The 21,871-nt window shown below is 42.2% G+C and overlaps 1 protein-coding gene across 2 annotated transcripts in view; it reads left to right on the forward strand.

Annotated features, from left to right (window-relative positions):
• LOC310835936 (cullin-4B) overlaps nt 1-21,871 on the forward strand; it is a 226,760-nt gene that overhangs the window by 185,894 nt on the left and 18,995 nt on the right. For both annotated transcript variants that reach the window (XM_083720891.1, XM_083720892.1), the window contains 2 exons: nt 18,523-18,608; nt 19,152-19,259. In XM_083720891.1, the coding sequence (XP_083577017.1) occupies nt 18,523-18,608; nt 19,152-19,259 (194 nt within the window). The remainder of the gene's footprint in view (nt 1-18,522; nt 18,609-19,151; nt 19,260-21,871) is intronic.

The following is a 21,871-nucleotide window of genomic DNA, read 5'->3' on the forward strand; positions in this document are numbered from 1 at the left end:
GGTTTCCAATACATCCATATTGTAGAAAGTGTTTTAAAAATGATAGCTTTGCATATGAAGGATTGTTACTGTATTTCCTAAGAAGAAGACAGAATTATAGAATTGTAGTTTTGGAAGGCATCCAAAGGTCCTGTAGTCCAACCCCCTGCAAGAAAGAATCCATTGCCTAGGCATGACACCTTAAAAATGTACTACCAGAAAAAAGTGTCCGTGTTGCAGAGTTTTGTGTCCCCTTTCGTCATGTGGACTCTTCCACCTGTGTTGACTTTGCAATTCTGGCCTATCAGAAAGAACTGAAGGGATAATGATGATGATTAATAATAATAATAATAAATTAATAATAAGTTTATTATTTATACCCCAACCATCTGGCTGGGTTTCCCCTGCCACTGTGGGCAGCTCCCAACCGAATATTAAAAACACATTACAGCATTAAACATTAAACATTAAAAACTTCCCTAAACAGGGTTGCCTTCAGATGTCTTTTAAAAGTAAAATAGCTGCTTATTTCCTTGACATTTGATGAGAGGGTGTTCCACAGGGCAGGCGCCACTACCGAGAAGGCCCTCTGCCTGGTTCCCTGTAGCTTTGCTTCTTGCAGTGAGGGAACCACCAGAAGGCCCTCGGCGCTGGACTTCAGTGTCCGGGCAGAACGATGGGGGTGGAGACGCTCCTTCAGGTATACAGGACCGAGGCCGTTTAGGGCCTTAAAGTTCAGCATCAACACTTTGAATTGTGCTCGGAAACATACTGGGAGCCAATGCAGGTCTCTCAGGAATGGTGTTATATGGTCCCGGCGGCCACACTCAGTCACCAGTCTAGCTGCTGCATTCTGGATTAATTGCACTTTCTGGGTCACCTTCAAAGGTAGCCCCACGTAGAGCGCATTGCAGTGTCAGGTTTGATGTCTCTCTCACACATGACGCGACCTCTGACAGTTAATTATTTCAGATTTATTGGTCAATTAAAATAACTCCCGGTCGGAGCTCCATTAATCATTCCTTGCCCGTTGAGTCAGTTGCTGGATTTGGCTTCCTTTTCTGGCCAACACAGGAAAGCCTCCACTTCCTCCTTTTCCCTGACATGCGCCTTTCGACTCAATCTACGTGTAATGGTTATATGGGGTTATGTGGATCAACATCGCAAAACGCGACCAGTAGTCTCTAACTGATTGGCTCCCCTGCTTGCACCCCATCAATTCCCGTCGAGTCACATTTTGCTCCACTTTACTGGAATACATTGCATCCATCGCCCCATAGAGTTTCCTAAGGTCCTTCAAGGCAGCATTTTGCGTCGCCATTAGGGGCCTGATCCATTCCCGGGCCCCATCCTGTAGATGCTCGACAATATATGCCACCCTTTCCCCATCATCAGCAAAGTCATTATGCTGCAGTTCCAAAGCATACTCTATTTCCGTTCGGAACTCGTTATAGTCCTGGGGCTTCCCCCCAAACTTGTGTACCAGTCCCGGCACCTTCCTTGCGACGGGGGTGGGTCTGACCTGTGCACCCTGAGTCTGCCTTTCGTCTAGCCGCGCCGTCAGCAGAGCCACATGCTGTTCCAAATCTCGGTTCCTCTCCACCAGATTTTGCACTCCAGCTGCTTGCTCCGTGGCGCCGGCTCCTCCGGTTTGGCTCATGGTGCTGCCTGCCTGTCGCTGTGCACAAGCAACGTCAGGGAGTGACGGATTGCTGTAATGGTTATATGGGGTTACTCGTGCGTAAGTTGCTGCCGCTCCTGGCTAGGTTGCCTGGTTAAACCTTTTCCTGGCTGGACAGCCCTTCACTTTGTGGCTGTTTCAGTCGCTAGCAGAATCCGTCAGTGGGCGTTTCTTGAACTTCTTCCAGCAAAGAAGTTCTTTGACGCCAGGTCTAAGCCTACTTTCCCTGCACGGAAGTCTTCTGCGCAGGGTGGGTGTGGGTAGCGGAGGACCCGTGCTCTCCCCGCTGGTCTCCGGCGAGGAGTCCTGGAGCCCCCTCGCCGATTCCCCCATCTGCCCCCCTTTATCCCTGGTGTTACGCTGATTTCCTTCCCCAGCCGATGAGCTCCCTGTCTCCCTGCTGGGCCCTTCTCCGTCATCGCTTGGGAGCCTTGCCTCCACCTCTGGCTCCGACGTCAGTTTCCTGACACTACGGGTTCTTGCAGTCTCTACCCCCTTGATCTCTTCCTCCCCCTCTGTTGTGTCTGTTCTTTCTGCTCTGTTCTATTAATAGAGCTGCCAGGCTGTATTCCTGGGAGAGATAAGCTTCCCTTACTCTCTGTGTGTGAAGAAAGCAGATTCCTGCTGCTCTCTGATTCTTCTCCCTCTGACTCTTCTCTGCCTGTCAGAATAGCCGCTTCTCTGATATCACCCCCTCCTCTAAGCCCCCCTTCCTCCTCCTCTGCTTCATTGCCTGCCATGGAGGGCTCTCTTGATGCAGGTTCCCACCATTCTTCATTCTCCTCAGCTTCTTCCTCACTGGGTTCGGCCTCCTCCCTCCACCCTCTGGGTTTGGGTTTGTGGGGGTACCTACGGTGGAACTGCCTCTGCAAGTCAGGGGCATGCAAATCCTTGCTTCGTACCCAGGAATTTTCAGCAGCATAACCTTTCCAGGACACTAAATACCTCAACTGCCTTCTGCAAATCCTCGAATCCAATATTTCCTGGATCTCATACTCCGCTTGGGCTTCCACCATGACTGGAGGTGGAGGTGCCTGCTTACGTTTCTGGTACTGGTGTGCAGGAACAAATGGTGACAGAAGAGTCCTATGGGATACAGGGTGTGTCTTTATTGAGGCAGGCAATTTAAGTTTGAACAATACAGGATTTACCTGCTCTACCACTTGAAATGGCCGCAGCCTTCTTGGCTCTAGCTTCTTCCATTTCCCCTTAGTTGGCAAGTCTTTAGCTGACATCCACACCTTATCCCCCACTTCGATCTCCTCCCCCTGCTGCCTATGTTCATCAGCATTCTTCTTGTACATGGCCTTAGCCGCGCCTAGTTTCTGTGAGATTTTGACCAGCTTCAGCCCATCTGAAGCTGATACAGGCTCGTCTTATCTTGAGCCCAAGCAGAGTAGTCCACACAGCAGAAGGATAAGCAGTATGTGCCACATTCTTAACTTTATTTCCACTCTATGCTGAGAGAATACAAACATGCATCTTGCCTTTGTGAGAGCAGAGAAGCAACCTGTCTCTCTAACAAAGAAACCGAGAGAACAGTGAAAAACAGGAAACCAGTGTACGTCACATCCAGTCTCCCCATTTCCCGTGGGAACCCAACAGTAACTTGGACTGTGGAATGCAAAACAATGTCTTGTGACTGCAGTTGCTGCTTAGTGAGGGAAATAGAAACCAACATCCTCCCCCTTTCTGTGAACATCACTGGGCAGCATGTTTGTACAATATCAGTACAAACCCAACTTCTGCACACAGGTACAGTGTTGATCCCTTGATACAACCTTGGACAATACATCAGCAGGAATTTCATTACCTGGCATATAGGACACCGTTACGAGTCCCTTCTGAACACATTCCCTAGCATGTTGCAGTTTTAATTGCAAATGCTTCGTGCTTTGCTTACAACCTTCAGAATTCAGCAAAGCCAAACATGCTTTGTTGTCCTGGTAAACCTGGATTGGACATTTGACAGGAATTTTCATGTCTTTGCACAATTGTAACAACCATTCACAATCCTTAAGTGAATAAGACAGTGCATTCAGTTCAGCTTCACAAGTACTTAAGCTAACTGTTGTTTGCTTCTTGCATGACCAATCAAAAAGACCCTGATTGTACATGTAGCAAACTCCAGACGTGCTTCTCCTGTCTGTAGTGTCACTTCCAAAACTTGCAATATCTCAAGACCACCAGACTTCTGATTGTTAAATATCAGTCTGTAGTGCATAGTGCCTTTCAAATAGCGACCTATGCGTTTCAGAGCTTTCCAATCCTTAACAGTAGGATTGTTGACTTGTCTGCTTAGCAAATTACAGCTAACAGCAATGTCTGGTCTTGAACATCTGGCAATGAAGCTTAGTTTGCCTAGCACACTTCTGTACAGTGTAGTGTCAGAAAATGTTTCTTCAGTGCCATCTACCTGATAACCTGTTGTCATTGGTGTGTCTACAGGGTTAGCATCCATCAGGTTTAGTTTGCTTAACACATCAGCAATTTTCTGTGACTGGTGTATGTTACCATCTTGATCTCTCTCTATTTCCAGAGATAGGTAGTTGTTTACCTCACCAAGATCTTTCATGTCAAAGTGCTCTTTCAGTTGAGCTAGGGCGTTATTGTACATTGTGACATCCTTCCAAAAGAACAAAATATCATCAACATAAAACAAGCAATACAGCTTCTTTTGCCCTTCCTCTTTGACAAATATACATGGATCAGCTTCCCCTTGCTTAAAACCTAGAGAAAACAATACTTCAGTGAGTTTAGTGTGCCAACACCGTGCACTCTGTTTGAGACCATAAAGGGATTTCATCAGAGCACAACTTGGACTGTGGAATGCAAAACAATGTCTTGTGACTGCAGTTGCTGCTCAGTGAGGGAAATAGAAACCAACAGTTTCTCCCTCAGCAGTTCCTGTAGAGCCTGCTTTTCCTCCATGAACTGCTCCGCTGCTGGCACCGACAAGTTGCTTCATGGCTCTGGAAATGCTCTTGGGTGTCTTCCGTGGTTTGCCATAAATTGAGTCTGCTGGGTAGACGTATTTACTGCATTACTGTACTCGAACTCTGCCAGTCCCAACTTGTCTACCCAGTCTTCTTCCTGATATTTCACAAAGCAACGAAGGTATTGTTGCAACGTAGCGCTGGTTCTCTCTGACTCGCCATTGGTTTGTGGGTGCCTAGCCGAGGTCAAGCACACCTCTACGTCCAAAAGCTGCATTAACTTCCTCCAAAACTGCGAGGTAAATTGTGCCCCCTTTTCCAAAATCACTCTCAACGGCAACCCGTGCAACTTAAACACATGTTTTGCAAACATCTGCGCGGTTTCTTAGGCCGATAGCAGCTTCTGGCACAGCATGAAGTGCGCCATTTTAGTAAACAAGTCTACCACCACCCATATTACTGTCTGTTTCCTTGAGGCTGGTAAGTCTGTAATGAAGTCCATCCCATGGTGAGGCCTGAATCCCGATTGGAAGGGATCCAAATGGTCTGAATCCTCCAGGCATGCTTGGAGTTGTTCAGCAACCACCCACTTAGTCACCTTGCCCAAGAATGGAAGATTTGAGACTGAGCAATAGTTGGCCATATTGGTTGGGCCTAAAGATGCTTTTTTAAGAAGCGGTTTAATGACCACCTCTTTGAGTGGGTCTCACAGAGGGAAGCATTCACCACCCCGCAGAGCCCATCTCCCAGCCCTTCCCGGCTTGCTTTTATGAGCCAGGATGGGCAAGGATCAAGAAGACAGGTGGTTGGTTTCACTCGTCCAAGCAGCCTGTCCACATCCTTGGAGGTAACAGATTGCAATTGATCCCATATAATATGACTAGACAGGACTCCAGCACTCTCCCACCTCGGCCCTGCTTCCACGGTGGAGTCTACCTCCTTCCGAATCTGAGCGACTTTATCTGCAAAAAACTTTGCAAAAGCATTGCAGGAGATCCTGAGTTCCCTACCTGGCCCGATGACGAAGGTGGTTCCATTCGACTGTGAACCACCTGAAAGAGTCCCCTGCTGCTGTTTTCTGCAGATTCAATAGAGGCGATTAAGAAAGTCTTCTTCGTCGTCGCCATTGCCACTTGGTAGGCTCAACATTGAGCTCTAACCTGTGTCTGGTCCGATTCAGAATGAGTTTTCCGCCACCGGTGCTCTAGCCATCTCAACGATTGTTTCATTGCCCTCAGCTCTGGGGGAAATAACAGGGCTCTCTGGGCTCCATGCAATTGGAGAGGGCGCTTCGGGGACTTCCGGGTTAAGCACCATTGGTAATGGCGGAATCCTTCTGACTAGGAGGGATTTGCCTCAGGGGAATCGGGTCTTACTGCTATGGCGAAAGCGGAGACCCTTCAAAAAACACAGACGGGCAAAGCCTGTGAGCGTGGGATTCGGCGGGCACCTTTTGCGCCCCCCCAATTCGCGGGGAACCTCGACTACGGGTTCCGGAGCGAAGCGGTCGAGTGGCGCGGTGCTGTGAATCGACTGTTTCTCCCCCGGTGTGAAGCCGCACAGCCGTTACCGGAGAGCGCTGACTTCTTGTGACAATTCGACCATAAAAGCAAATACCCGTGAGTAGGGGAAATTTGGAAGTATAAGAGAGACTTAATTTGACACCGAAGCGGGGAAGGTCTAAACAGGAAGTCCGCCTTCCGCTTTTGTAAATAGATCAAAGCAAAGAGAATACAAGCTAAAGCCTGGGAAAATTGACTGGAAAGGACTAAATTTCTAACACAAAAGTATCGTACCCCCCCCCCCCCAAGGAAGCAGGGGAAGGAGGAGGAAAGTTTTGGACTGTATATACCTGTAAGAGAGAGGGAAAGAACTTAAAATCCATCGCTCAAAACTTGGGAACGGGCTGCCAATAGACAAAGACTGCTGTGCTTTGAACTGCATATTAACTGGGAATAGACGACTTGCTGACAGCTAGTCCAGCAAGAGAGATACATTGTGGTCAGTTTCCTCTTCTGTTCTTAAGAAAGAGGGAAAGTAACTGAAAAGTAGCAAAAATTGGAACTGTTTATTTCTTTTATTGTCTGAGTTTAAAAGGAGTTTTCTTGGACTATTGCAGCTGTTTTCCCCTAGAGGAAGATTCTGAAACTGTCAAACTGTTACCAGGGGAATTTTCCACTTGTAAAGACAAACTGCGTAGCTGGGATTGACCTTGGCCTCTCTATTGTTTAAGTGTTATGGCAGATGGGAAAGAAAAAGTAGATTTACAATTCCCAGACAAAACAACAAGGTCTGGGAAGAATTGGGCGCGAAGACCATCAGCTGTTGGTCTTCCCACTTCATCTGTGACTGTACCATCACAATCTAAGCCTAGTGGAATGTCATCAGAAGATAATCTGGCGGCTGCACTGGCTAAGATCAATGAATCTTTGGAGCAACTTAATAAAAGGGCCGAAGAGACAAATAAGAGGGTTGAAGAGACAAAGGCGATAGTGGATGAGACAAAAGCGAAGGTAGATGCAGCAACCACTAAAATTGACTTAAATACAGAAAGTTTAAATAGTTTGGGACAAAAGGTGAACACCAATACAGAATCTATTCAGAAATTGCTGCAGGAATCTACTCTGACCCGACAGACCGCAAATGAAGCCAAGAAGAAAGCTGCTGCCGTGGAATTTAAGATAACTCAATTGGAAACAGAGAAAGTCCCAGATTTAGAGAGGCAAATTAAGGACCATAAATTGACGCTTTCTATGATTGAACTCAAGGAAAAACAGACGAATTTAAGGATTAGAGCAGTACCTGAATTGGAGAAGGGCAGTTTGATAGACTTTTTGACACAGGAATTTGCAGAGTTCTGGAAGTCGGATTTGAAACAAGAATATTTTAAAATCATGAGGGCCTTCAGACTGGGAAGAGGAGGAAAGAAGATTAAAATAAGGGATTGTCTGATTACTCTCCGATCTAAGGAAGAGAGAGATAAAATTTTGGGTTTGCACTTTCAGACTCCTTTGACAATTCTGCAGTCAAGAGTGGAAATTTTTAAAGATATACCGAAACATCTTTTGGATCTTAGGTCCAATTTTGGAGATTTGGTTGCCCTTCTGAGGAGGAACAAAATTATCTTCAGGTGGGAATTCCCCCAAGGTCTATCCTTTAGTTTTAAAGGAAGGAAGATAAAAATAAGATCAGTTGAGGAAAAAGACAAGTTTTTGAGAGATCACGGAGATCTGCAGAAAGAACTTGGAAAAGAGCCAGGAGCTTTGGACAGAAGTTCACCAAAAAGAGGGAAACCAACACCACTGTCAGAACTAGAACAAGCACTAGGTGCTGAAGGAGGAGAAGCAGAGTAACTACATCATGGCACTGCAAGTATTAAGCTGGAATGTGAATGGACTCAATTCCCCGGAAAACAGACGGAGAGTCTCATTTATTAAAAAAAGAACAATTGGACCTGATTTGTTTACAAGAAACGCATGTGATAAGGCTACACAGGAAGATTCTAAGTAATAAAAGATTAGGACATGAATTTATTTCATCAGATAAAGTAAAGAAAAGAGGAGTAGTACTTTATGCAAAGGAAATTTTCACCGAAAATTTTATTTAAAGATTATCAAGGAAGATTTGTTGCAATTGAAATTCAATCACAAGGAGAGAAATTTTTGATATTAGGTATTTATGCACCAAATGAGGGGAAATCGGAATTTTTCAAGAAGCTACACGAGATTCTGATGGACTATTTGGACTATAATATGATTTTGATGGGATATATGAATGGAGTAGTGTCTACTAACATGGATAAGGCACAGAGACAGGTAGTAACAAAAGATGGTAGACCACCAAAGACGTTCTTTGATATGACTGACAATATGGACTTAGTTGACATTTGGAGAACTAAGAACCCCATGGGAAGAGAAGGAACTTTCTATTCTGAGGCCAAAATGACATGGACAAGAATTGACCAAATTTGGGTAACTAGGGGGCTGGCCCCGAAGATTAGAAAAGTGGAAATTTGTCCTAAAACCTGCTCCGACCACAATGCGGTGAAGATGGAAATGAAACTAACACCAATTGGTTCCTTTAGATGGAGGATGAATGACACTTTGTTTAGCAATGAAGAAGTGACTAAAAAGGCTCAAAAGAACTTGAGAGACTATTTTGAGATAAATTTGAACACCACAGTTGAAAAAAGAGTAATCTGGGACGCAAGTAAAGCAGTCATGAGAGGGTTTTTGATACAGCAGAACGCAATTAAGAAGAAAATCCAAAATGAAAAAAAGGATAAAATTCTGGAGAAAATAAAGGAAGGAGAAAAGAGACTGAGAGCAAAACCAAAATCACAGGAAATCCTGAAAGAGATAAAGTTATATCAAGTACAATATACGAAATTGATCAACCAGGAAATTGAATGGAAGATCAAACAGATGAGACAAAAGACATTTGAATCGGCAAATAAATGTGGGAAATTGCTGGCTTGGCAAATGAAAAAAAGACAAAAGCTTAATACTATCACCAATTTGGAAGTGGAGGGAAAGAATATACAGAATCCAGTGGAGATTAGGAAGTGCTTTCAGAGGTATTTTAGACAACTATATACACAGGAGACCCAGAAAGAAATGGACATTGACCAATTTTTGAAAACAAACGGATTACAAAAAATCTCTCAAGAAAATAAGCTAATGCTGAATTATAAAATAACAGACCAGGAGGTTGAAGGAGCCATTCAGAACATGCAATTGGGCAAATCCCCAGGGCCGGACAGCTTGACCTTAAGATATTACAGATCCTCGAAAGAATGGTTAGTACGGCCTTTAAAGGATGTTTGCAATGAAATACTGGAAGGGAAAAAGGCACCAGAGTCGTGGAAGGAAGCATATATTACACTTATACCGAAAACAGAGTCTGAGAAGACACAGCTTAAGAACTACCGCCCTATATCATTGCTCAATATGGATTACAAATTTTTTGCGGATATTATGGTTAAAAGGTTAAGAAAGATACTGGTAGAAGAAATCCATAAAGATCAAGCGGGCTTTCTCCCGGGGAGACACTTGTCTGACAATACGAGGAATATAATTAACATTTTAGAAAAATTACAAGTGAAGATCAACACAAAAGCAGTCTTGATATTTGTGGACGCGGAGAAAGCCTTTGACAATATTTCTTGGAGTTTTATGAAGAAAAATTTACAGGGAATGGGGGTAGGCCAAGGTTTTGAAAACAGTATAGTTGCAATTTATTCAGAACAAAAAGTCAAATTGATTGTGAACAACGTAGTTACAGAAGAGTTTAAGATTGAGAAAGGAACACGACAGGGGTGCCCAATCTCTCCATTGCTTTTTATATCGGTCCTGGAGGTTTTGCTAAATATGATTAGAAAGGACCAATTGGTTAAAGGCATACAAGTCAGAGCTAAACAGTACAAATTGAAAGCATTTGCGGATGATTTGGTATTGACATTACAGGAGCCAGAATCTAGTACTAAAAGAGTATTGGAATTGATTCAAGAATTTGGTCAGGTAGCAGGTTTCAAGTTGAATAAGTTGAAAACTAAGGTTTTAGAGAAAAAACTAACACCGATTGAGAGAGAGAGGTTTCAGAAAGAGACAGGATTAACATTGGTTAAGAAAGTGAAATACCTTGGGGTTAACATGACTGCTAAGAATGTGAACCTATTTAAAGATAATTATGAAAAATGTTGGACGGAAGTGAAAAAGGACTTAGAAATATGGTCAAATTTGAAGCTTTCATTGCTAGGCCGAATTGCAGCGATAAAAATGAATGTATTGCCAAGGATGTTGTTTTTGTTTTAAACATTGCAAATTTTGGACAAAATGGAATGTTTCAAGAAGTGGCAGAAAGATATTTCTAGATTTGTCTGGCAGGGCAAGAAGCCCCAAATAAAATTTAAAATACTAACTGATGCTAAAGAAAGGGGTGGTTTTGCCCTGCCAGGCCTTAAGCTTTATTATGAGTCAGCCGCATTTTGTTGGCTGAAGGAATGGCTACTTCTTGAAAACACTGATGTATTGGATTTGGAAGGGTTCAATAATGTATTTGGTTGGCATGCATACTTGTGGTATGATAAGGTCAAAGCACATAAAGCGTTTAAAAACCATATTGTCAGGAAAGCACTGTTTAATGTCTGGATAAGATACAAGGATTTGCTTGAAAACAAAACTCCAAGGTGGTTGTCACCAATGGAAGCAAAGGCTCTGAAAAAGCTCAATATGGAGGCCAATTGGCCAAATATTGGGAGATATTGGAACAAGAAGGAGATAGATTAAAGCTGCAGAGTTTTGAAAAATTAAAAAACAAAGTACGGGATTGGCTTCATTATTATCAAATAATGGAGGTTTATAATTTGGATAAGAAAATTGGGTTTCAGGTGGAGAAATCAAAATTGGAAACAGAATTGTTAGATCCTAAAACTAAGAATTTGTCAAGAATGTATAACTTGCTGTTGAAATGGAATACTCAGGATGAAACGGTGAAATCAGCTATGATTAAATGGGCTCAAGATGTTGGACATAATATTATGATAGCTGACTGGGAACAGTTATGGACCACAGGTATTAAGTTTATGGCATGTAATGTCTTAAGAGAGAATATAATGAAAATGATATACAGGTGGTACATAACACCAGTCAAGCTTGCAAAAATCTATCATTTGCCCGATAACAAATGTTGGAAATGTAAAGAAAATGAAGGTACATTCTTTCACCTTTGGTGGACATGCCCAAGGATTAAGACTTTCTGGGAGATGATCTACAATGAAATGAAAAAGGTATTTAAATATACCTTTCAGAAGAAACCAGAGGCCTTTCTCCTGGGCATGGTCGGCCAATTGGTGCCAAAGAAGGATAGAACTTTTTTTATGTATGCAACAAAAGCAGCAAGAATACTCATTGCAAAGCACTGGAAGACACAAGAATGGCAGATGAAGGTGATGGACTATATGGAACTGGCGGAGATGACTGGCAGAATCCGAAACCAAGGTGAAGAGTTGGTGGAAGTAGATTGGAGAAAATTTAAAGTTTATCTACAGAAACATTGTAAAATTCAGGAATGTTAGAAGGATGTTGGAATGAAGTAATGTGGTCTTACCGTATTTTTCGCCCTATAGGACGCACCGTCCCATAAGGCGCACCTAGTTTTTTGGGGGGGAAATAAAGGGGAAAAAATTATTTCCCCCCCAGGCGCAGGGCTGGGGCGGGGGAGGCCCGCCGGAGCTTCCCCTGACCCCAGCCCCCAAACAGGCAGCTCTCTGCAAGCCGTGGGAGCCCAGGGCTGGCTCCCGCCGCTTGCGGAGAGGTCCGCGAAGCCTGGACGTGCTGAGCTCAGCGCGCGCAGGCTTCGGCATGCAGGCACCTCTCCGCAAGCGGCGGGAGCGCTCTCCCCGCTTGTGGAGAGGTCCGCGAAGCCTGGACGCGCTGATCTCAGTGCGCCCAGGCTTCCGCATGTAGGCACCTCTCCGCAAGCGGCGGGAGCGCTCCCCCCACTTGCGGAGAGGTGCGCGAAGCCTGGAGAGCGAGAGGGGTCTGTGCGCGAAAGCCTGCATTCGCCCCATAGGACGCACACACATTTCCCCTTCATTTTTTGAGGGGAAAAAGTGCGTCCTATAGGGCGAAAAATACGGTAGGTAAAAATTGATTTTTTAACTGTTGAAAGACAAGAATGTAAAATTATACCACATTAAGATAAACTATTAGGATAAAAACCAAGCTGGAAAGGATTTGCTGGAATATTTAATTGAACTGGAATACAAAAAAGGGAGGTGTGAGGAGGTCAGGGAAATAAGTAAATGAAAGACAAGACATGGAAAGAGGGAAATGTTTTTAACTGTTCTTATTTTTCTGTATTTTGTATTCTTTGTTTTTTTCTTTTCTTTTTTTCTCATTTTTTCTTTCTCATTTTTGTAACTTCTTTGAAACTTTAATAAATATTATTTTTTTTTAAAAAAAGAGAGGGCGCTTCGGAGCCAGACAGTCAATAGCCCTGGTTAACTCTGCATTCCAGCAGGTCACCAGGAAATCAGCTGAAAGGCCATCAACATGGGATAAAACATCCCCTCCTAGTTAGCTTACACTCTTACAGAGACTGAATGCACTGAATGAGTGCATTCAAGTCCTACCTGTGTAGACATTCCCAATTAGAGACTTAATATAGGTGTGAGGGACCCCTGTAACTAACGCCTCCCGGCTTGCTTCCCCCTCTTTTGCGAGGGGCTTCAGCTGCCTCATTGTCCAGGCAGCAGCTCTCTCAAGGGAGTGATAATTAATGGCCTACTAACTGTTAGTTCAGAGTTTGGAGTTGAGTGGTTCAGTGTGTCAGTGAGTGTAGGAGTTGTCAGTCGTGTCAGAGAGAGCTAGCATAAGATCCGTGTTCTGTTCCTGTAAATAGTCCACTGTATATAATAAACACCTAACTACAAGTTCCTGGTTCCTGCTTCGTCTATCCTGTCTGCAGCCAAGTTGCCAATTGCTTCCGTGGATTCTGCGTGTACTCTGCTAGGTCTGGCTAAGGTCCTGCAACTAGTCAGAAAGTTGCGAAACACCAAATAGGTTTTGCCAATATTTCCTTCATCATATTTAGTGGAATGTGGGTTCAGTGCTGTCAAAAATCTGTTAACTGAAAACAGAACCTGCCCCAAAATAGCTAATTGTGGTGATTTAAGAATCCTGCTGACAAAAATAGAGCCAAACGTTAATAAATTGATAGCAGCACACCAGGTTCATTCTTCTCATTAGAATTATTTTGATATTATTTATATTTTTTATTTTAAAATTATCCTTCTTTACTAGGTTGTAGGATGTAGGTAGAAATATAGATACATTAAAGAATGCAAATTTGTCACTGCATCTTTCTTTTTGTTCGCTTAAAGAAGGCAGATTTTCAGGTGGGCGCTGAGTAATTTTTTCCCTGAAAATGGGGCAGTAGGCCAAATAAGTTTGGGAACCTCTGATCTAAAGTAAGCAATAAACTGCAAGTGCCATAACACAATAAACTGCAAGTGCCATAACAAAATCAGTGTGTGAATATTTTAATGCAGTGCAGGCCACTTTTTAAACATGCATAGCTTGCATGTAGCTACTTTTTTGGGAGTTGAACTGGATAGATAGCAATTTAAGAATTTGGCCCACATTCTTTTTAAAAGAGTCTTCAGTATAAATGGCAAAAAATAAATAAATGGGGGGGGGGGCTCACAACACGTTTTTGAAAAAAATTATTTAAAACGAGTTTAATAACTTCGTCTGACAATTAATTAACCTCAACAAGTCAACATAATACGTATTGAAACTTTTTAGTTTAGTCAACAAATGCAATGAAACGCGGCTGAACTTGATGTTGTATAGTGGAGAGCATATGGATGAGGAAGGGGAGTGGGTGTTTCTTTCTACCGATTCGCCGCAGTCTGTCTCTACAGTTTATACTTGAGCGAGACGTAAACAACCAGTAACTCAGCATCACCCAACCCGCAACCAATCCTATCCGCTGCCATGCCGGTCAGTCACACCACGTCATTCTGTTGAGTTAGTTGTGCATCATTGCTGAAGCTTATAAGTGCCGTGCTGAATTTATTTTTGTTACATTTTTTAGTTCCTTGATTCATTGTGATCATCATACGTTAAGCCAAATCTGCAAAATTAAGTAAAAAATTTCATTCATAAGAAATTCCCATTGCGAAAAAAAGTTTTTAAGTGCTTATGCTCACAGTGTTAAGTAAATAAACCAGAAAATAAATTTGAGAAAATCATAAAGAAAAAAAATATTGATGTGATCTGTTGCCAAGAAACACATGTTGCCAAAAAACACAAACATATTTTAATAAATAAAAAGTTGGGAATAGAATTCATTAATTCAGATCCTAAGAAAAAAAGAGGGGTAGTAATTTATGTGAAAGAGAAATTAGAACCTAAATTAATATGTAAGGACGAGGAAGGAAGAATCTTAGGAGTGCAAATCAACTATCAGGGAGAAAAACTCAACGTGGTGACGGTCTATGTGCCAAATACAAATACAAATAAGATGGAGTTTTTCAAAAAATTGGAACAAGTCTTATTAAATCTAGAGAATAATAAATTGGTCCTACTTGGAGATTTAAATGGAGTGCTGAAACCAGAACTAGACAGAAGCTCAAAGAGGAAGAATTTAAATCAAGGGAAACTTCCGAGATCATTTAATGACCTCGAGGAAAATTTAGACTTAATAGATATATGGAGATACAAAAACCCCATGACAAAACAATTCACTCACTTCTCAGAGCCGCACCAGAGTTGGAGCAGGTTGGACCAGATATGGGTATCAAGAGAATTAACAATAAGAGGGCCGAAATGTGAGATACTACCTAAGAGGTTTTCTGATACAACAAAATAGTCAAAGAAGAAAGGAGAGAGAACAAAAAAAAGATTTAATTACCCAATTGAGAGAATGTGAAAAGAACTTGATAGAAAAACCGAGTGATGAAGGGAACAAGCAACTGTACAAGATATTACAAGCACAATATTCAACATTAATAAATCAAGAGGTAGAATGGGGAATTAAGTTAATGAAACAAAAACTTTTCGAATCGGCAAACAAAACTGGAAAGTTTCTGGCGTGGCAACTGAGAAAAAGGAAAAAACAAAATGTTATTAATAAAATAAAAGTAGAAGAACAAATCTTGGAGGACCCTAATGAAATAAAAAAGAGCTTCCTCAAATTCTATGAAAACCTATATAAAAGAGAAGAAGAAGATGCCATAGAAATAGAAAAATATCTAGAAGAAAACAGAATTAACAGCATATCAGAAGAGGAAAGAAGTTTATTAAATAAACCCATAAAAGCAGAGGAAATTCAAAAGGCGATAAAGAGGATGAAACTGGGGAAAGCCCCAGGCCCAGATGGTTTATCGGCCAAGTACTATAAAGTCCTAGAAGAACTTATAACACCTGTGCTATGAATGAGATTCTAGAAGGAGGAAGAACACCAGCGTCCTGGAAAGAAGCATACATTACATTGATACCGAAACCTGACTCGGATAGACTGATTATTAAGAACTACAGACCGATTTCATTATTGAATAATGATTATAAGATCTTCGCAGACGTAATGGCGACCCAACTTAAAAAGTGTTTAGTTAACCTCATCCATACCGATCAGGCTGGTTTTTTACCTAATAGGCAAATAAAAGACAACATAAGACATACAATAAACATTATTGAATACTTAGAATGCAAAAATGAAATCCCCGCAGCTTTAATGTTCATTGACGCCGAAAAGGCTTTTGACAATGTATCCTGGCGTTTTCTTATAAAATGTTTGGAAAAGACAGGGATAGAGGGCACATTCCTTGAAGGAATAAAAGCAATTTACTCACAACAAAGTGCTAAATTAATTATTAATAATAACTTAACAGAACCCTTTGAAATTTCGAAGGGTACAAGACAGGGGTGCCCCCTGTCACCTCTTTTGTTTATCATGATGTTAGAGACAATTACAAATAAGATAAGGAAAACCTCAGAGATACGCGGAATAAAAATTGGAGTGAAAGAATACAAATTGAAAGCATATGCTGACGATCTTATGTTGTCTTTGGAGGATCCAAAAGAGAGTGTTAGTAAGGTGTTAGATTTGTTAGAAGAATTTGGAAAATTATCTGGTTTTAAATTAAATAGAACAAAAACTAAAATGATGACTAAAAATGTGAAAGAGGAGGTAAAAAACCATCTTGAATCTCAAACTGGTATTAAAGTAACTAAAAAAATAAAATACCTTGGAATCTGGTTAACGATGAAGAATATAAATTTGATGGAAGATAATTACATAACCACATGGAAAGAAATAAGGAAGGACTTAGATACTTGGAATAGAATAAAACTCTCTTGGTCGGGCAGAATGGCGGCGATTAAAATGAGTTTATTACTGAAACTGTTATTCCTATTCCAAAATATACCGATAATCAGGGGAACCTCAGTATTCAAAGATTGGCAGAAAATGCTCTCTAAATTTATCTGGCAAGGAAAAAGGCCCAGAATTAGATTCAAATTACTTACAGATCAAAGAGATAGGGGAGGATTCGCAGTTCCAAATTTAAAGTTGTATTACGAAGCCTTGTGTCTTTGTTGGGTTAAAGATTGGATTGTTATTAAAAATAAAGACCTGTTAGACCTAGAAGGATTTAATATAAGATTTGGTTGGCACGCTTACCTATGGCGTAACAAGGGAAAGGTTCATAAAGGTTTTTCTAAACACATTTTTAGAGGACCACTGCTGGAAGTGTGGGAAAGAAACAAAAAATTATTGGAACAGAAGACCCCTTGGTGGCTATCGCCAATTGATATCCTGACAATAAAAAAAACAAACATCGAAGGAGAAAGATGGACCTATGAAGACTTGCTAGTAAAAACAGAGACCGGTTGGAGGATTAGGCCTTATGAAGAAATAAATAACAAATTGACAGGATGGATCCAATTTCACCAAATTAATTCTATATGGACTGAAGACAAAAAGAATGGGATAAGTGAGAAAAAATCTAGATTCCAGATCGAAATACTAGAAAATAAAACAAAACTCCTATAAAAAATGTATAGCCTGTTACTTGAATGGGACACCAAGGATGAAGAAGTAAAGGAGGTAATGGTGAGATGGGCAATGGACTTCGGACATAACATAGAGTTTGACAAATGGAAGGCATTATGGAACAAGGGTATGAGATTCTCGGCATGCACAACACTCAGGGAAAATATGTATAAAATGATGTACAGGTGGTACGTAATGCCCGTAAAATTGGAAAAAATATATAAAACTGGTGATAAATTATGTTGGAAGTGTAAGATCAAGGAGGGCAATTTTTATCATATGTGGTGGTTGTGTGAGCCTATCAAAAAATTCTGGGAATCTGTTTACAATGAACTAAAAAAAATCTTCAAATATACCTTTATAAAAAAACCCGAAGCCTTTTTGCTGGGGATAATTGGAGAGGAAACCAAAAAGGAAGATCAAACACTCTTTCAGTACGCGACAGTGGCTGCCAGAACTCTAATAGCGCAGAATTGGAAAACATCAAAAATCCCAACTATAAACGAGTGGCAATCCAAACTATTTGATTATTTAGAATTGGCAAAAATGACACAGAAAATAAGAAATCAAAAAGATAAAAAGTTTAACAAAGAATGGAACAAATTTATGACATACATGGAAACAGAGGTAAAAAAATCTAAAAATCAGAGTAGGTGTGACGTAACACTTGTGATGTAAAGAGTTTTTTGAGGAAAAGAAACTGCAGATAAAAAATCATATAATATATTCTGAAACCGAGATGAAGGGAAGTCAATCAGTGTTGTGTGTTATTTAGTAAATGTAAGTTAATTTGTTGGTATCTTATGTTAGGAGATGTTTTTTCTTTTGTTTTCGTTATTATTATTTCTCTTTTTTATGTAATTCTTTTTTGTGTGTATGTGTTATGTATGTTTCTTTTGTTTGTTTTAATGTTTGATGTAGCAAAACGAATTAAAATCAATTAAAAAAAAAGTAAATAAACCAGAAAATAAGACTTGCGACTGTATCTTATTTTTCCTTCTTTTAATAATGTCAATTGGGGGGGGGGGGGGGGTGACAAGAAATTTTTCACACCGGATACCATCTGACCTTGCTATGCCACTGGCTACCACAGAGTTTGCCTTCCAGCAGCAGCATCACTGCTGCTTTACCAGGACAGGGCAGCAAGGGCACACCAACAGAACCAATTTGCAACAGCTGCCCACCAAGCCAGCCACTCCTGAGCAGAATTGCAATACTGTTGTAATCTTTACCTTTATCTGAAACAGGAAATACCTCTCTGCTATCTGGTTATTGATGCACTTTAAATCTTTTGTTGACAATGACAAAATATCTAACTGCAATTTCAATTTCAAATATCTAACTGCAATTTCTATCATTTTATAGAATGTGGAGCTGCTTTCACAAGCAAACTTGAAGGAATGTTTAAAGACATGGAGCTTTCTAAAGACATCATGATACAGTTTAAGCAGGTATGGGTATAAAACCTGGCATCAATATTTCTTTCTGGGTGTATTTTGGCTTCTGGGTTATCCTTTAATTGGATTACGTTTTGGGTATTTTGGCAAAATAAATTAAGCACGTGCAGTTACATCTGAAAAGGACATTGCAAATATTCCATTTTCCTTCTTCCTCACAACAGGGCTAGCTACCCCTTATGTTAGTTCCATCAATGTGCTTTGCTTTCTGTATGCCAAATTGGTAATGCTCTTATAGCTCTTTGTTATTGGGTGGAATGGTGGAGCACTAGATAAGGAAATCTGGCTGGAGAAACCTGGGTTTGAATTTCCCCAAACTCAGAAACTCACAGGGTGACCTTGGCCCAGTTTCCATCTCTCAGCTAATCTAAGGGTGGTTGTAAGGATTAAAGGTGGGGATTTGATTTATGCTACCCTAAGCTCCTTGGAGGGAGGACAGAATCCAAATACTGATTTAATGTGAGGTGTGCAGTTAACAGTGCCTTTAACTTGTTTGTAGTTTCATATGGTTATTCTGTCACTTTGATTCTGCTGTAGTATATGCAAAATCAGAATGTACCTGGTAACATTGAACTCACAGTGAATATCTTGACTATGGGCTATTGGCCAACCTACGTGCCTATGGAGGTCCACCTGCCATCAGAGGTAAGATAGCGGGACAACACATCCAAAATGGAATAACTTTTTATTACTCTTGTTTGATACTGATGACCAGAGGTTTTCAACCTTTTTGAGTCCATGGCTCCCTTAACCATTAGAAGTTACCATCCACACACTTTTAGGTAAAACCTCTTTAAACTGTTTAGCAGAGCAATCTTAATCTTCCCAGAAGCAGTGGACAATAACAGAAGTTGTTTTAAAGATGACTCACAAACTCTGTGGAAACATTACGGTAGCAAATATATTTTCGACTGTTAAAATAAACTGCAATTAACAGCACACTTTCAAACAAATAGGGACGCAGGTGGCGCTGTGGGTTAAAGCCTCAGCGCCTAGGACTTGCCGATCGAAAGGTCGGCGGTTCGAATCCCTGCGGCGGGGTGCGCTCCCGCTGCTCGGTCCCAGCGCCTGCCAACCTAGCAGTTCGAAAGCACCTCCGGGTGCAAGTAGATAAATAGGGACCGCTTACCAGCGGGAAGGTAAACGGCGTTTCCGTGTGCGGCTCTGGCTCGCCAGAGCAGCGATGTCACGCTGGCCACGTGACCCGGAAGTGTCTCCGGACAGCGCTGGCCCCTGGCCTCTTGAGTGAGATGGGCGCACAACCCCAGAGTCTGTCAAGACTGGCCCGTACGGGCAGGGGTACCTTTACCTTTACTTCAAACAAATGCTCTCTTATCTCCCACACGTCGTAAATTACAGGAACAGTCCTTCAGCAGATTTTACAGGCAGGTGCTGTGGTCTAAAGCACTGAGCCTAGGGCTTGCCGATCAGAAGGTCGGTGGTTCGAATCCCCACGATGGGGTGAGCTCCTGTTGCTCGGTCCCTGCTCCTGCCAACCTAGCAGTTTGAAAGAACGTCAAAGTGCAAGTAGATAAATAGGTACCGCTCCGGCGGGAAGGTAAACAGCGTTTCTGTGCGCTGCTCTGGTTCGCCAGAAGCGGCTTAGTCATGCTGGCCACATGACCCGAAAGCTGTACGCCGGCTCCCTCGGCCAATAAAGCAAGATGAGCGCTGCAACCCCAGAGTCATCTGCGATGGGACCTAACAGTCAGGGGTCCCTTTACCTTTACCTTTACTTTTACTCTTCTGTCAGACATCTGCCATCAGACATCTGCAAAAATGAAGCGGTGTGGTTTTCTTCATATTGGCACTTCCAGCTGATGCTAATTAAGCTCAGAGTGCCACTCCCATATATAAAGGAAACCTGGAACATTTTAGAAACTGTCTACTTGTTTCTGCCAGAATGATTCCCTAACACTGCATACTTCCTGCGGCACCCCTGTGGGGCTCAGGAGCCCAGTTATGTCGCCCCTTGCCTGCAGAGCGAACAACCTCTCACCCTTTTCCCAACACCCTCCCTTGTGGAGTGTTCACTCAGCCTCCTCTCCTCTCCCTTCTCCTTGGGAGTCGTCTGGGCAGCCACTGCTTCTGCCCCTGGTCTTTGAGCCCCCCCCCCAAAAGAGAGGTGCTTCCTCACACTGCCACAGGGGCTTGGGAAGAGGATGCTCCCAGCCTTAGTAGCCCAACAGAGACTGGCCAAAAATGAACTTGAGGACAGCACCTTACCTTGGGTGGCAGCAGTGGGTGCTGCTGGGCCTGCATGGTGGAAAGGCTCCCCTTCAGCACTGGGCACTCTGCTCCCTGGTAGGCCTTGCACACAGCAAGTAGAAGAAAGGCTAGCACGGTGCCTGCCTACCTGCCTGGCCTCACACTTGTCTGTCCATTCCCAACAGCAGGGGCTGGTGGCCTGGCTGGCTGGACTCCCTCGCCCACTTGCTTGTTTATTCCAAGGTTGCCTCAGCTTCTGGCAACCAACATCCCCTGGTCAGCCCCAGAGGCACCAGTTGCTTGTAGCCAGGGCTACTGCAACAAACAACTGTGCAAGCATTTCGGAGGCAAAGACATGAGAGGTCATCAGAGGAGACAGGGGAAGAAAGAGGGAGAGAGGCCAGTGTTCCCCGTTGCACGCACCCTTGACCATCATTTAAGGCACCCCAGGGTGCCACGCCACGCTGGTTGAAAACCACTGCTATATACTACTGATTAAAATTAAAATTTCTTTATCTAATAATTGGAAAACTTAGGCAAATTGCCAAGAAACCTCTGGCATCAGCCTTTGGGTTTGATATTTGGGGAGAATTACTTAAGTTAAATAGTTTAAGTAAGTAATTTGTGGGCCTCTCCCTTTGTAGTTGCAGCACTATACAAAAAGATTAAAACTTATTGTACTTTAAAAAAAATGGTTAAAAGAACAATTTGGGATAAAGGTGACTTTTAAAAATAAAGTCAGGTTGCTCACTGGGACAAGACGGTTTGATCATCTCACACCAATCCTGGCCTGACTGCACTGGCTTCCAAATAGCTTCTGGACCCAATTCAAAGTGCTGATTTTGACCTATAAAGCCTTTAATGGCTCAGCATAGATAAGACTGTACTAGTTGATTATTTTTACTTGCCATACGTCAGGAAACTTCCTGACATGTCCTGGTTTTCAGGTGTAAAAATGGCACATGGGGAAATTTTGCCGAACAAAATTCAGCAAACCTTTTTTGAAATATGGCAACCCTGTACTTGAAGCTCATATCTCTCTTCTCTTT

The sequence above is a fragment of the Podarcis gaigeae genome (assembly GCF_964106915.1).
Source record: "Podarcis gaigeae genome assembly, chromosome: W".
In the NCBI taxonomy this organism is placed as follows: domain Eukaryota; kingdom Metazoa; phylum Chordata; class Lepidosauria; order Squamata; family Lacertidae; genus Podarcis; species Podarcis gaigeae.